Consider the following 12838-nt stretch of genomic DNA (forward strand, 5'->3'; position numbering starts at 1 on the left):
TCCACTACAAGTTGTCTTCCCTTTCAATTTCCTTGAAGGTCTTCATGTTCTCATATTAATGAGTTGGTATCCCTAAAGTCTGGAGGGGACTTTGGTGGGAAGGTTAGTCTATTTTCAAACATTTCTATTGAATACTGAGCTAAGTCCAAGCCAGCCGCCTGCAGGCAAAAGAGTCCACAGTCTGTTCTCTCTGATCCCTCTTAGCCAACCAATCCTATTCGCACTGACTTCTCAAATCTCCATCTTTACAGCATTTTTTTCCCCAGAACAGAGAAACAGAGACATGCAGGCAGAAATTGACAGGTAAGAAAAGACATACGTACCATCTAACTGACAGTCTAACAAGCAACCCTTGAGACAGACTGATTTCCAAATGATCTTAGGTTTCATTTAAGAACATTTTCCTATTTATTTTCAGCACGGCTAGCACCAGCTCTGAGATCCTAAACTCCATGGTACCACTAACTCCTTGTGACATGGGCAAACAGTTTATCTGCTGATGTAAAGGGACTTTTCAACCATGTCTTTTCCTGCTACTCTCCATGACTTGCTTTCAACTTGGAACCATACCAAATACTGTGAAACATTTGTGAGAGCAGAGCTCGTCTTAGTTTCTTTCTCTTGCAGAACATTGTCAGAGATCCAGGAAAACAGACAAAATTCTGCAAACACTGGTATTAACAAAACCAGAAGAAAATACTCCAGCATTTCTTTCTTACTTTCTCCCCAGAGCTTTGCCATTCAATCCAGGGTCTCAGAATTAGCTGACACAATGGTGCAGGACATTCAGTCAGTGAAACCTTTGAAAATGCCAAGCAAGTCCCCAAAAGGCAATGCCATTACCAAGCTCAGAGTTCAGCCCATCAGCTGTCACCATGTTAAGCTCTCATTTTCAATAAAAGCAGTCGCCTCTTTCAACTGTCAGACCTGAGCAGAGCTTGCTCTTCATGCTCTCAAAACGGGAGCCCAGATGCTGTGATCACCTGGTCATCAGATGCACTCTTTCTCGTCTGCATCCCTGGTTTCTCTCGAGTAACATGGAAGGATCAAAACAGTTTCACAATAATGAGCTTTACTCCTTCCTGTGGTCCTCAGCACATTTTTAAATGAAAGAATCAGCTTACACATAAGAGCCACAAACAAACATGAGGAGCTTAAGATATAAGCAATTCAGTAGCCTAAAGTATCATGCATGTTGGGCAATCATAAATTTAAAGTGAAAATCCCTACCAATTTTGTTTTGCATTAGATATTAAATAAAACCTACTTGTGAAGCCAGATTACTAAGAAACCTTTTTGCCTGTTGTATTTTTTTAAAAAATCAAAACAGGATTAAAACATCTTTTGGAGACTCGCTGTCATTTTATCTGGGTAAATAGGCTTAGAGAGCCTAACAGTCAATTTATAATGAAAGCTTTTGTTCTTGGTACTGTGATGCAGCCCTGCAAATTTGCCCACAGCTGTAGCAGTTTCAGATGGTTTTGACAGGTAAATAAAACACCGTTTATATCTGTCATTTTTATTAATCTGCAGAGTAAGGAACTAGCAATTGTATTTTGTTTCCAAGTGGATAAATTTTCATTATGATCTTGGCAGGAGTGGTATAGAATATTGTGGACCTATGACTTTTATAGTTGAGAGTCCAAAACATGAAGAGTCTTTGCCCAGCTATTGAGTTGGATAACAAATGGGAGAGAAATGCTAAATCAGTAATAACCACCATAATAAAAAAGCACAAGGAATTTGGGACTTAGCCCTGTTTGAGTTTTACTGACATAAGGGCCAAATAAACCAAACTGCAGGTCTTGACATCAGCTGCACTGCTTCAGCTCTCAGTTATTCTGAACCATACTTCTAGGAAGCTGTGTCAGGATCTGGCTGAGCTTTAAAAACCCATGATTCGGCCTCCTCAGTGACTTATGCTTCTTAGCTGCCACAGGGCAAAGGGTTTCAGACACTCCTCAAGCCTTGGTGGTGAAGAAAAAAATTATTTGCAGAAGAAGGTACCGCTTAAGAACGAGTGGCAGAATCCATCTGTGTCTTAATATATTGGTCAGAAACTATATCATATTGGTGAGAGGCAAAAAAAGAGAAATCCTGGTGGAACTTTCTTAAATGCCAGTCACGTCTGCTCAGCTTCTCACTCAGGTAGGTTGGCAGATGGTCAGCAAATAGTCTCACTTTTACAATGCAACCTACACAGGTTTTCAGTGTGAAAATTAGCATCCAATTATTTTCAAGCATTAATGTTCTCCAAGGAAGCGAGTTACCTCTATTTTAATTCTGCTTAGGCTCTGTTTGCTCAGACACGTAAGCCAATCTTGCAGGCACTACAACATACACAGGCAGAATGGTAAGCCAGGGAAGAGTACTAGAAATGTGGAATAATGCAAATTCCCAGGGAGTGAGTCGCATGGCTTCCAACTTTTAGAAGAGACGGGGAGGAGACAAATCAAGTGAGGAAGGCATACAGCATCCCCCAAAAAGAATGATTCCCCACCCTTCCCCCATCTAAAAGCCTACCGCAAAAACTGTCTCACAGCTATCAGTCAGCTGCCTAAACCATTAGAGAAGGCTACAGTCCATTGAGCACCAAGCTCTGCTATGAGACCCTTGGTATGACACATCCAGCAGGACTGTAGATATTCAGATGAGTTGGCGTCAGGCCCTGCATCTCCCAAAGAACAGTGGGAGGGCATTCCTCACCTCCCTGTCCCCATCACCACCATCCTGAGACCCACACAAGGCAAGGCACGATCACTGCATTACAGAAGTAGGCAGCCTTGGGACAGGCAGGATGTGTGCCAGAGCGTGGCCACTCTCAGATGAGCGCTGGCTTTCCTTGGCACAGCACACAGGTCCATAAAGGGGAAAGAAGACATGGGGCAAAACCTGTTTTGCTCAGGATTTCAGCATATTACCTTATGTGCTAGGATCTGTCCCTAAAATGGAAACAGGTATCAGCCAAGCTGAACCTTGCAACCCTTTTCTTGTGCAAGGATCCCTTGTTATCACAGGTAACAGGACTACCCAGAGTAACAAAGCCTGTCTGCATATCTGGGCTTGATCCCACAAGCAGAGGTCTGCAGCCTTCCTTGCTGCCTGCAGCTGTGTCATGTTAGGTAAAAATGCTGCTGTGTATATCACTGTAAGGAAGCTGCCATCCTGAAAATACGTGGACTGCTTTTAATTGTCATTAAATAGGGAGAATAATGTCCCAGGGTGGCACCTTACATTCTGCTGAGGTGGCATCTGTTTCATTCTCCTGGGTGGTGGAGGGAAACTTCACTGGCCTAACCCCAGTCCATATCAAGGAGCATCTCAATGCTGCAGTTTCAGCAGGTACAATTGTAACCTGCCGTTCTCCTTCTCCAGCTTGTGCAACTGGGAGCATGGGAGCTGTGGCAAACCCACAGAGCCCCTACTAGCCATCCCCTGGGAAACACCGGTGAGGTGGGGCTGTGTCCTGCCACGTGTTTGTACAGATTGAAGTTGTATTTTTAAAAGCAGTCAGCACATTAAACGCATCCTTTGCATCGCTTCTGGGATCATCGCAACTGGGTACCCACTAGGCGACAAAAAAGCCTCTGTCGCCAAGATGCGCTCTACTCCAAGGAGCAGTCCACGCGTCCCTCCCATGCCACAGCTGCACGGCTCTGAGGCCCGCACAGGCACCTGGGGGCAAGGCTGCCAGGCAGCAGAGAGGCAGACATAGCCGCCCTCCACCCCACATTTCCCTGGAAAACACCACTGAGGCGCAAAATTCTGGAGCCCCGGACCTGGGCAGAGCTCTGGCAGAGCCCCTCTGGGTTTGGGGTCCTGTTCTGGGTGGCAGGGAGACCCCCTGCAAGCAGCAGGCCCTAGTTCCCGCAGGCTGGAGCATCGCTGCCACCGGGCCCACCGTGGTCCCCCCGCCCCAGCGCCCACCGCCCTCCGCGGGCTCACCTGCTCGGGCCCCTGGAAGCAGATCCTGCAGAGCGGGGTACGGATGCCGCTGTCGACGCTGCTGCCCAGCGAATAGCGGTCCTCGGCCTTGCCCTTGCCGAAGTCATCCGAGGAGGTGCTGCTGGGCAGGGAGGCGGGCGGCTCCCCGGCGGGGCTGCCCCACTCCTCGGCGGCCGGGCTGCCCGCTCCGCCGCCGCCCGCCGCCGCCGCCGCCCGCCAGCCGGGCCCGCGCCCCCCGGGCGGTGCAGCCCCCGCCGGGCCGCCCGCCGCCGCCTCTGCGCCGCCGGGCATGGGGAGCGGCGGCGGCGGGGAGGGCGGCGGCGGCGCGGGGGGTCTCCGCAGCAGGAAGACCTTCAGGTCATTGAAGAGCATGCGGCAGCGGCACTTGAGGAGGCCTTGGTTTCGCAACATCTGTCTCGGACGGAGGAGCCCGCAGCAGCAGTAGCAGAAAATGACCGCGCCGGGTGGTATTAACATGTGCCTTTCCTTGGCAGGCGGGGACGGGGTGGGAAAGAACAGGGCAGCAGCCGGGCGCCCCGCGGCCGGGGGGCTCCGCTGCGGCCTCAGTGTCTGGGGGGGCTGCGCTGGCCGGCGGGGAAAGGACAAAAGCAGAGCCGGAGGGCGAGGGGGCGAAATGCCCGGCAGCCCGCTGGAATCCGGCGAGGATGACAGTTAAAAAAAAAAAATACAAAAAGCACACACACAAAAAAAACCCCAAAAACACACCACCAAAAAACTCGACTCTGCGCTTCTGGGGATTCTCACCCCCGCCCCCCCCTCCAGAAGTTTGTTTAGAAATCAGCGGGAGGAGGAAATATATCTCCCACGCCCGAGGGTCCAGGGGTGCGGGCGGCAGGCTCGGGAGAAAGCCCCTGATCGGCTCTCGCAACTCCTAAGCCTGTAAAAAAGAAGGGTCCACGTCTCCGGTGGGTGTGGGGAGGAGGGAGAATATGGTTCTTTCGACAGTATTTGGCATCTCAAGGAATTTTCCTTTTTCTTCTATTTTTTTCATAATATTTTTTTCAATTAAAAAATAAAACCCGATCACACGAGACCCAGACAAAATAGCAGCCGGTCTGGCTATCAAAATGCAAAATTGGTGGCTGTTGTTATTATCAAAATTGCCTCTTTGACAAAAAAGACCTTCACATTGTTTGTGGGAAAACACCCTACGTTTCCAACACTGTACTCCCAGGTGGCGTCAGATTTTACCGTCACCTTTAAAAGATTTCATTGTAAATATTAAAAGTCCTGAAAGAAATAATTAGCATTCAATGAGCTTAATCTCAGATGTACTGAGATAAATAATTTTATATATATAATATATATATAATATATCATATATATTTCATATATATTCATATATTCTGACCTTCTCTATTCCAGCAGCTGTCTGGACCACACCAAAAAAAATCAAAGTGAAATTGGTGAGGGAAGGCGGCTGTATTATTCCCTAAGCTGTTACCATCCTGGACCAAAAAACCCCGTTGAAATCGGATCTATTCTTCGCATGTAATTGACCGGGGAAACGTGGATCTTACATGGTCACGTTTCCTTTCCTCCTTTCACAAAACAGGAACGTCATCAAACGCATTGGCAGCTTGTACAGACCATTGTGGATGGCGAGGCAGCCAGGGCTCTATCAGCAATTGCAGGGACCTCCTTTTGATGCATTGAACGAGGCTCCTTCTTTCTCTCCACCACCGTCCCCACCTTCATTTTCCTCCCCTTCTATCCTCCTCCTCCTCTGACTGTTGCTCTCCCTCACAAGCATTGACATTCAACCATCGCAAGTCTGTCGCACTCTCGCTGGCAGGGAAAAAAAACACCAAAAAAACCAACCAGGCAGATAATTCTCTTCTTCCTCCTAAAAGGCTCGGATGGAGCACAATGCGCCAGACACATGGGGCAGCATGGCTTATTTTTCGTGCGGCTCCTACCGCTTTGGCAACATCGAGCTGGTGTACGCGTGTGTGCCTTCCTCCCTCAGCAGCAGCCTCCTCTCCGCTCTCCCATCCGGCTTGCCGTGATGATGTTGCTGTTGCTATCTCCCTTGGATGCAATGGGGAAGGCAGATTGTTTGCAGTGCAAGCGGGGATTTGCAGGAAGGGAGGGGTGTAACGTGGCCGCGCTCTCCTCCCTCCCCCGGCTTTGGAAAAAAAAAAAAACAAAAAACAACACAACAGAGGGGGGGGTGGAAAAAAAAAAAAAAAAGGCAAGCAAAAAGGCGGGGTGAGAGGGGGGAGAATCAAAGGGAGAAATGGGGCCCTTCCCAACCTTTGATGCCCCGGGCTGCCGGCTGCCTGCGAGAGCCCACGCCGGGGAAGGGAGGAGGGGCGGGGGAAGGGGCTGGGCGGCCGCTGCGGCTTCAGCACCAGGAGCCGCGGACAGCTCCGCCAGGCGCGGGCGGGGCACGGCGGCTCCGCCCTGCTCCGCGCCGCGCTGCGCGCCCCCGGCCGCCCGTCCCCCGCCGCCCAGCGGGCCCGGCGAGCCCCGCGGGCCGCCCTGCCCAGCCCCACAACCAGCCCTGCCCAGCCCCACAACCAGCCCGGCGAGCCCCGCGGGCCGCCCTGCCCAGCCCCACAACCAGACCTGCCCAGCCCCACAACCAGCCCGGCGAGCCCCGCGGGCCGCCCTGCCCAGCCCCACAACCAGACCTGCCCAGCCCCACAACCAGCCCTGCCCAGCCCCACAACCAGCCCGGCGAGCCCCGCGGGCCGCCCTGCCCAGCCCCACAACCAGACCTGCCCAGCCCCACAACCAGCCCTGCCCAGCCCCACAACCAGCCCGGCGAGCCCCGCGGGCCGACCTGCCCAGCCCCACAACCAGCCCGGCGAGCCCCGCAGCCAGCCCTGCCGAGCCCCGCAGCCAGCCCTGCCCGGCCCCACAACCAGCCCTGCCCGGCCCCGCAGCCAGCCCTGCCGAGCCCCGCAGCCAGCCCTGCCCGGCCCCACAACCAGCCCTGCCCAGCCCCGCAGCCAGCCCTGCCGAGCCCCGCAGCCAGCCCTGCCCGGCCCCACAACCAGCCCTGCCCAGCCCCGCAGCCAGCCCTGCCGAGCGCGGGCACCGCGGGAGGCGGCCCCGCCGGCTCGGAACCGCCAGCAGGTAGCGAAGCCTCTGCGCTCCGGCTCCCGCTGGCCGCTGCGGGGAAATCGGGAAACTTTCAGGGGCAGGTGGCAGGGATCGAGTTTGGTGATTTCTCGGGCAATGGTGCCTGCTTTACAGGTTCCCAGCAGGAAGCCGAAATCCCACTAACAAACTTTTCCCTAGCAGATTAATTAGTTGCAGAGGATTTCATGGTTAAATAGCTATGATAATATTTTTTCATTTCGCTCCAGCAGCGTTTCCTCACTGATAATTTGTTTTGTTTCAGTAGCATATATTTCAGTAGAAATATGGGTTCCTTGTAGCCCAATGAAAGGTAAATATGACTGAACACTATCGCTTAATTAGCGATTTTCTAAAAGTAACCAATGGCTGCCAAAGCCTATTGTTTTCACTCTCTTCAGCCTATCCGAAAATGCAGGTAGAATTGCTAGATTCCTTTAGCTTTTCTCTGCAAGTATTAGCAAAGGTGGCTTTCTCCACATTGTCCTGCTATGTTTGTCCATGCAGCCCCATCCAGTCTCCGAATACAAGGGGAAAGGTAGTTCTCCACTGGAACTTTGTCTTTGCCATCCCAGCTGGGACAGCTGACAAAGGTGATGGGTTTGATGTGGACCAAAATTATCAATGATACAGATGATCTGAAGGCTTCTAAGTCTATGCAATGCCGCTAACGTCCATGCAATATCTCAGCTTGGGGACCAGTGGACACTTGCCAGATGGGACACACCTTTTGGTAACATAGAGCTGGTCCCACATCATGTCAATGCCATTGAAATGTCAGGCTCCTTAATTCAGTTTCTCCATAGGGTATCCTCAAACTCCTGCTCCAGTAGGATATAGCATACACCAACGCCCAGGCTGAGTTCTCTAGCTGGTCTTATGCATGAGGTCTTCATTGGCAATGACATGGGAGTTACAGCTGACAGACAATCTAATGCCATTCAAAAGTTGTGCTGGGCCCTAGAAAATAACTTGAAATTGTCTCAGAATAAGGTGTGACACGTATAAACCACTGTGCCATGATCAGCAGAGGAATGTGTTGTTACCTAATTAAAAAAGGAGCAAAACTGATTATTCACTACAGGAAAATGAAAACAGCACATGCAATTAATTTCCAGCAAATAAATTACACATCGGGATGCTCTAAAGCTAAAACATTTATCACTGCAGCCTGCTATTTCTCAGAAAAACTGGGCAGATTTGCCAGGGTGGCTCTCTACAACATATTTAAGGCTGCTCAGGATTTCATGTGTCTAATGTGGTCATTAGAGAAATAATAATGGAAAGAGCATTTTAGGGACTTCCTGAGCATGACACAGAATGGCTAGAGGCTGAATCTCTGTGCCCATGCTCCAGGATGGCTTTCCACACCCCCTGCTTTTTATTGCCCTCATCTCATCTTCTTGTTTTGATGTCGCCAACATTTTTAGAATGGTTCCATCAATAACACAATTGGATAAAAATATATTGTTGGCACCCTTTACTTGTGTAAAGCATCTTTCATCCTTCCCTCCTGCCCATGCCTGGTTTTACAGAAAGAATATGCTCAGGGTAGAGGAAATCTTTGTATTATACTCTGGGTTTTAATGTATGGGCTGTGAGCCCAGAGAGCTGAATGGCTGATAAATGTGACAAAATAAATAAAACAAATAATAAATCGGAGGTGCTCCATATGCTTCCCAGAGGTGAGTGGGTACTATTATTCCTCTTCTGGTAAATGGGCCAGCGGCCAACGTTTTCACACTTGGATGCTGCATTCAGATCCCTTGGTATCGATCAAGGTGCCTTGCTTAAAATGATCACACTGCAAAGAGTTGGCTCAAGACACTTCGGTGAGATCCTGGTGAAAGCAGAGGGCTGCCAGGAGGCCAGTGCAGCCTTCCAGACTTTGCTTCACAGGAAGTTACATGCAGCAAATGATGGGCATCACTTCCTTTTGCAGAAGGGCCTGTCTCTGGGAGTTTTGATGGTGTCTCTCTTGATCCCACTAATATTCATGAGGTTAACATAGGGAGGAAACATAGGGAAGCATCAGCTCTGGCACACACTACCCGTGCCTTCCTCAGGTAGAGAAAAAGGAACTAAAAAACATGGATCCATCAGCTGAGAGGGGAGAACTGGTTCCTCTTGATTGCTTACATCTGAGCTACCAACTGGGAAATCAGAAGGGGAGATGCCCAGGTATCTCAGCGCAGACCTGCATGCCTGTTTGTTATAGAACCTGCATCAGGACGGATTCAGATGTCAGGATGCAGGTTGGTCTCACAGCAGATACTCTAATCCTGATCTTCTAGAGCAGAGTGTGGGCCCATTGGTCCTTAGCTACCACCTCAACAAGGAGGAAAAAAGTATTGCTGTTTATGTGCCTCCTCTTGACCTCTGTACAAGCCACCGCTCAGTACAGAGGTGGTAGACGAAGGAAGGAAGAAGGTGCCTAGAGCTGCAGCAATACTTTATCTGTCTATGTGGTGGTCTGATATAACATGATATATATTTTTTTTTAATGTTAGGTCAGAGATTTAAAAGTGGCAGAGACAGTGAGAGGGCAAACACAAGCAGGAAAGCTCTGCATGGACTGCGGCCGAAAAGCCTGAACACAGCATACTGGTCATTGTGCATGAGTATGTGAGAGACAGACAATATAAATGCTGATGTGGACAGCCAGGATCAGAGAGCCAGAGAGCTGCCAGAGAAACATCCCTTTGTGTTTTCCATCTCTCAGGAAGTAAACAGTTACCTAAACCCATTTTCATGCCCACCTACTCAGTCAATAGCTGCACTGCGCCTCCTGCTCCACTTAGAGCTCCTTAATGGTGCAGAGGAGCTTTGATTGCTGTGGCGTGGGCCCCATCACTCTGGCAAACCATTACTTAAATCCAATCCATCGAAGGTTCCTACTGCTCTCTCAGTGATGGGGAGCTGCTCATCAGCTGAGTACCCTGTGATTGCTCGTCACAGCCAGACTTCCTGGTTCCTTTTCCAGGATGGAGATACTAAATAAATCTCAAGTGATGCAATTACCATAACTCAGTTGACGAAGCTTGTGGGTAGATGCAGCCAGCTGCTGGAGGGAGCTCTGTCGCATTTTCTTTGGTCTGTCTTTCTTTCTGGGCAGTTGTAAATGTGCTGATGCAAAGGATGCTGCTGGCAAGATGGGCTCTGCAGGTGGGGGTTATGCATCTTCCAAGTATTCAGAAATAATCCATGCACTGATTAGAATGATCTTTTCAACAGGGATGAGAAATCATTTCTGGAGTGCTTTACTTTGGTATATCTGCTGCCTTGGGCTAGAGCAAAAAGCATGGTACCCTGCACACAGAGAGTCCCTGTGCTATTGCTTTCTCCCCAAGCAGGGCCCGACCTTCCACTCCCTCTCTTTCTGCAAGGATCACCGTCTGCCTCTGAGTTGATATAGAGAAAATTTTTCTACTTCCATGGCACCTTGCTCTCTGCCAAGAAAAGAGAAGGAAATATTCTTTTTTGAAAAATCAGGCATGTCCCACAATAGGAGTCCAAGCAAAGAAGTAGAACTGCACATCTCTTTCCTTGGGTTTAGGAAGAAATCCAGATCTTAGTTTTACTGAGTTTGTCTTGAGGCCAGTCAATGTGCAGAAGTATGCGAGAGAGATGATACAACTGCTGATAAGGACAGCCCCCACCTTTCCTCCTTTAGGATCTGGATTTCAAATTCAAACTTGCAAAGCCACAGCACTTCTATTCAGAACTAGACAACCCCAAACATAGAGCTTTCCTGGTAACAAGTCCTACACTAACTCCTACAAAAGGAATTCCTTGTCCCCTTGGGTGACTAGTCAGAACTGTGACTTGAATAGAGCAGCTGCAATAGATGGTGCATTTCAGGATATCTTCTAAGGCATTTAGCCAAATCCTGAGTGGTTTTAACTATCCAGGAATGTAGTAATTGTCATGAAATCCCAAACCTAAAATTGGAATTTAGACATTACAAAAAAAGAAAGAGGAGAAAGTATATAATCACGGCCCCTTGGATATTTCCACTACTCTCCTGAGTCAAGTCAAATTTGTTTCAGGTCTCCAATTGCATTCTCAGATGTATGTTATTTTAGCAACATGCAACAGTCCTAGAATGAGCTCTCACTCATCTGACATGGGATTCATAGAGAAAACAATGTTGTTAAACAAGCCCAGTAGGGGCTGATCCTGAGAGATACGCTATGCTCTCCAAATCAAGGTGAACTCAGAGGATCTAGCATGTCATCAGGCATTTCCTTAGTTACCAGGATTCATGATCTGACACAGTAATACTGAAGATATTCCTCTTAGTACCATCATGATTATACTGTGGCACAACACTGCCATAGTCAGCTTAAGAAAACAGGAGTAACTTTGTACGGGAAGAATAAAAGTCTGTCCTCAGGAGGACCCATTTGTGGCACAAAAGGGTCATGTGTAGTGACACTATGCCAGGATGTGCAGGAGATGGATCCTGTGAATCCTGTGCTGAGCTGAGATCCCTCTTGAGCTACAGCTCTGCTCCAGTATAATAAGCATCCTGAACATTTGAGACTGTTTCCCTAAACTCTTACAAATCCAAATCTTAGGATTTAACATCTCAGGCTGCCCAGATAACTTCCTCAGCTACAGCACCTTGTTTCTGGATCAGCAGGCAAATACACACATGCTGCATAAATACAACGCAGGCAGTGAAGTCACTTACAAGCCAGATAACCTTCTTAGTCTCATCCGTAGTAGATGAGTTTTCATGTTGGCAGAGTCCAAGGTCCAGACATGAGCTGAAGACCATTTTAGGTGTCTCCTAAGCGACCCTCATTGCATATAGTGGGTCTTGAGAAGGGAGGGAACACGGGAGATCAGAGAAAGGCACACAGTGAAGAACATTGTAGGAGGACATCCTAGTTTCTCCCTGCGCTGAAGAAGCACCCACCACATGCACCAGCTCCACATCATTTTCACAGCAAGAACAGTCAGTAGGTTTCCAGATCTGCTTAGAAATGACCGGTACAAAATACCGGGCTAACCCACAGCCTGTTAAGATACTGTTTTGCCTCTTTCTCTGGCCCTGAATATGCTCTAGTGCACATCAGAAATACAGGAAAGCTCACAACTGTCTCTAGTAAGTGTGCAAAGATTTCACTAACAGGTATCACTCTCCTTGGTGACTTGTCCCCACACCTTTGCACAAAGGACAAGTGCAGTGCAAGGCTCCAACAGGAAGAGGTAAGAGAGATAAGAGGATGAACATGGATTTAAAGGCAGGGCTGTCAGAGATGGAGCGCTGCTGGTGATGAAAGCAGAGAGAAATGGAAGAGCAGTGAAAAGTTAATGGATTTACACCAGCAGAAACAGGAGCCGATTTTTGACCATTGCACTTCTAAGGAGGATACCTCAATAGTACCTCAGAATGGAAACCTTGTTCTGAAAGGGAGGTCTTGGCCTTGAATGTGGCCCAGACACAGCATTTGAAAGGGAGCTTGGGCATCGCATTGACACACTCTCCCAGGGCCTCAGGAGCACATGAAGTGACAGACTATGACAAAGAATGGTAGCCTAGATCTACTGCTTCCTAATGCACTTTACGTTAATTAAAGGGAGATTTCAAAACCATTTACATTTTCTTGCCAAGATAATTCATTGGTTTAGAATTTTATGTAGTCAAAGGGCTTTATAATTACATTTTATGGCGGGGGCAGCATTTTAAGGATGGATGCTCCCAGGTGCTGAACACCTCCATGAAGGTGCTCAGCGCCCAGTGGGCTGAACCCTTGATGAGCTGGAAATCCCCTCT

At 49.0% G+C, this 12838-nt stretch overlaps 1 protein-coding gene across 1 annotated transcript in view; it reads right to left on the reverse strand.

The window, feature by feature from the left end:
• The window catches only part of MARCHF4 (membrane associated ring-CH-type finger 4), a 111828-nt gene extending 105764 nt beyond the window's left edge, over positions 1-6064 (reverse strand). Inside the window, exon 1 of the mRNA XM_037398592.1 lies at positions 3946-6064. Within this exon, the coding sequence (XP_037254489.1) occupies positions 3946-4422 (477 nt within the window). The 5' untranslated portion in view covers positions 4423-6064. The remainder of the gene's footprint in view (positions 1-3945) is intronic.
• Positions 6065-12838: the final 6774 nt, after the last annotated feature.

Source organism: Falco rusticolus, chromosome 8 (assembly GCF_015220075.1).
Source record: "Falco rusticolus isolate bFalRus1 chromosome 8, bFalRus1.pri, whole genome shotgun sequence".
Lineage (NCBI taxonomy): Eukaryota > Metazoa > Chordata > Aves > Falconiformes > Falconidae > Falco > Falco rusticolus.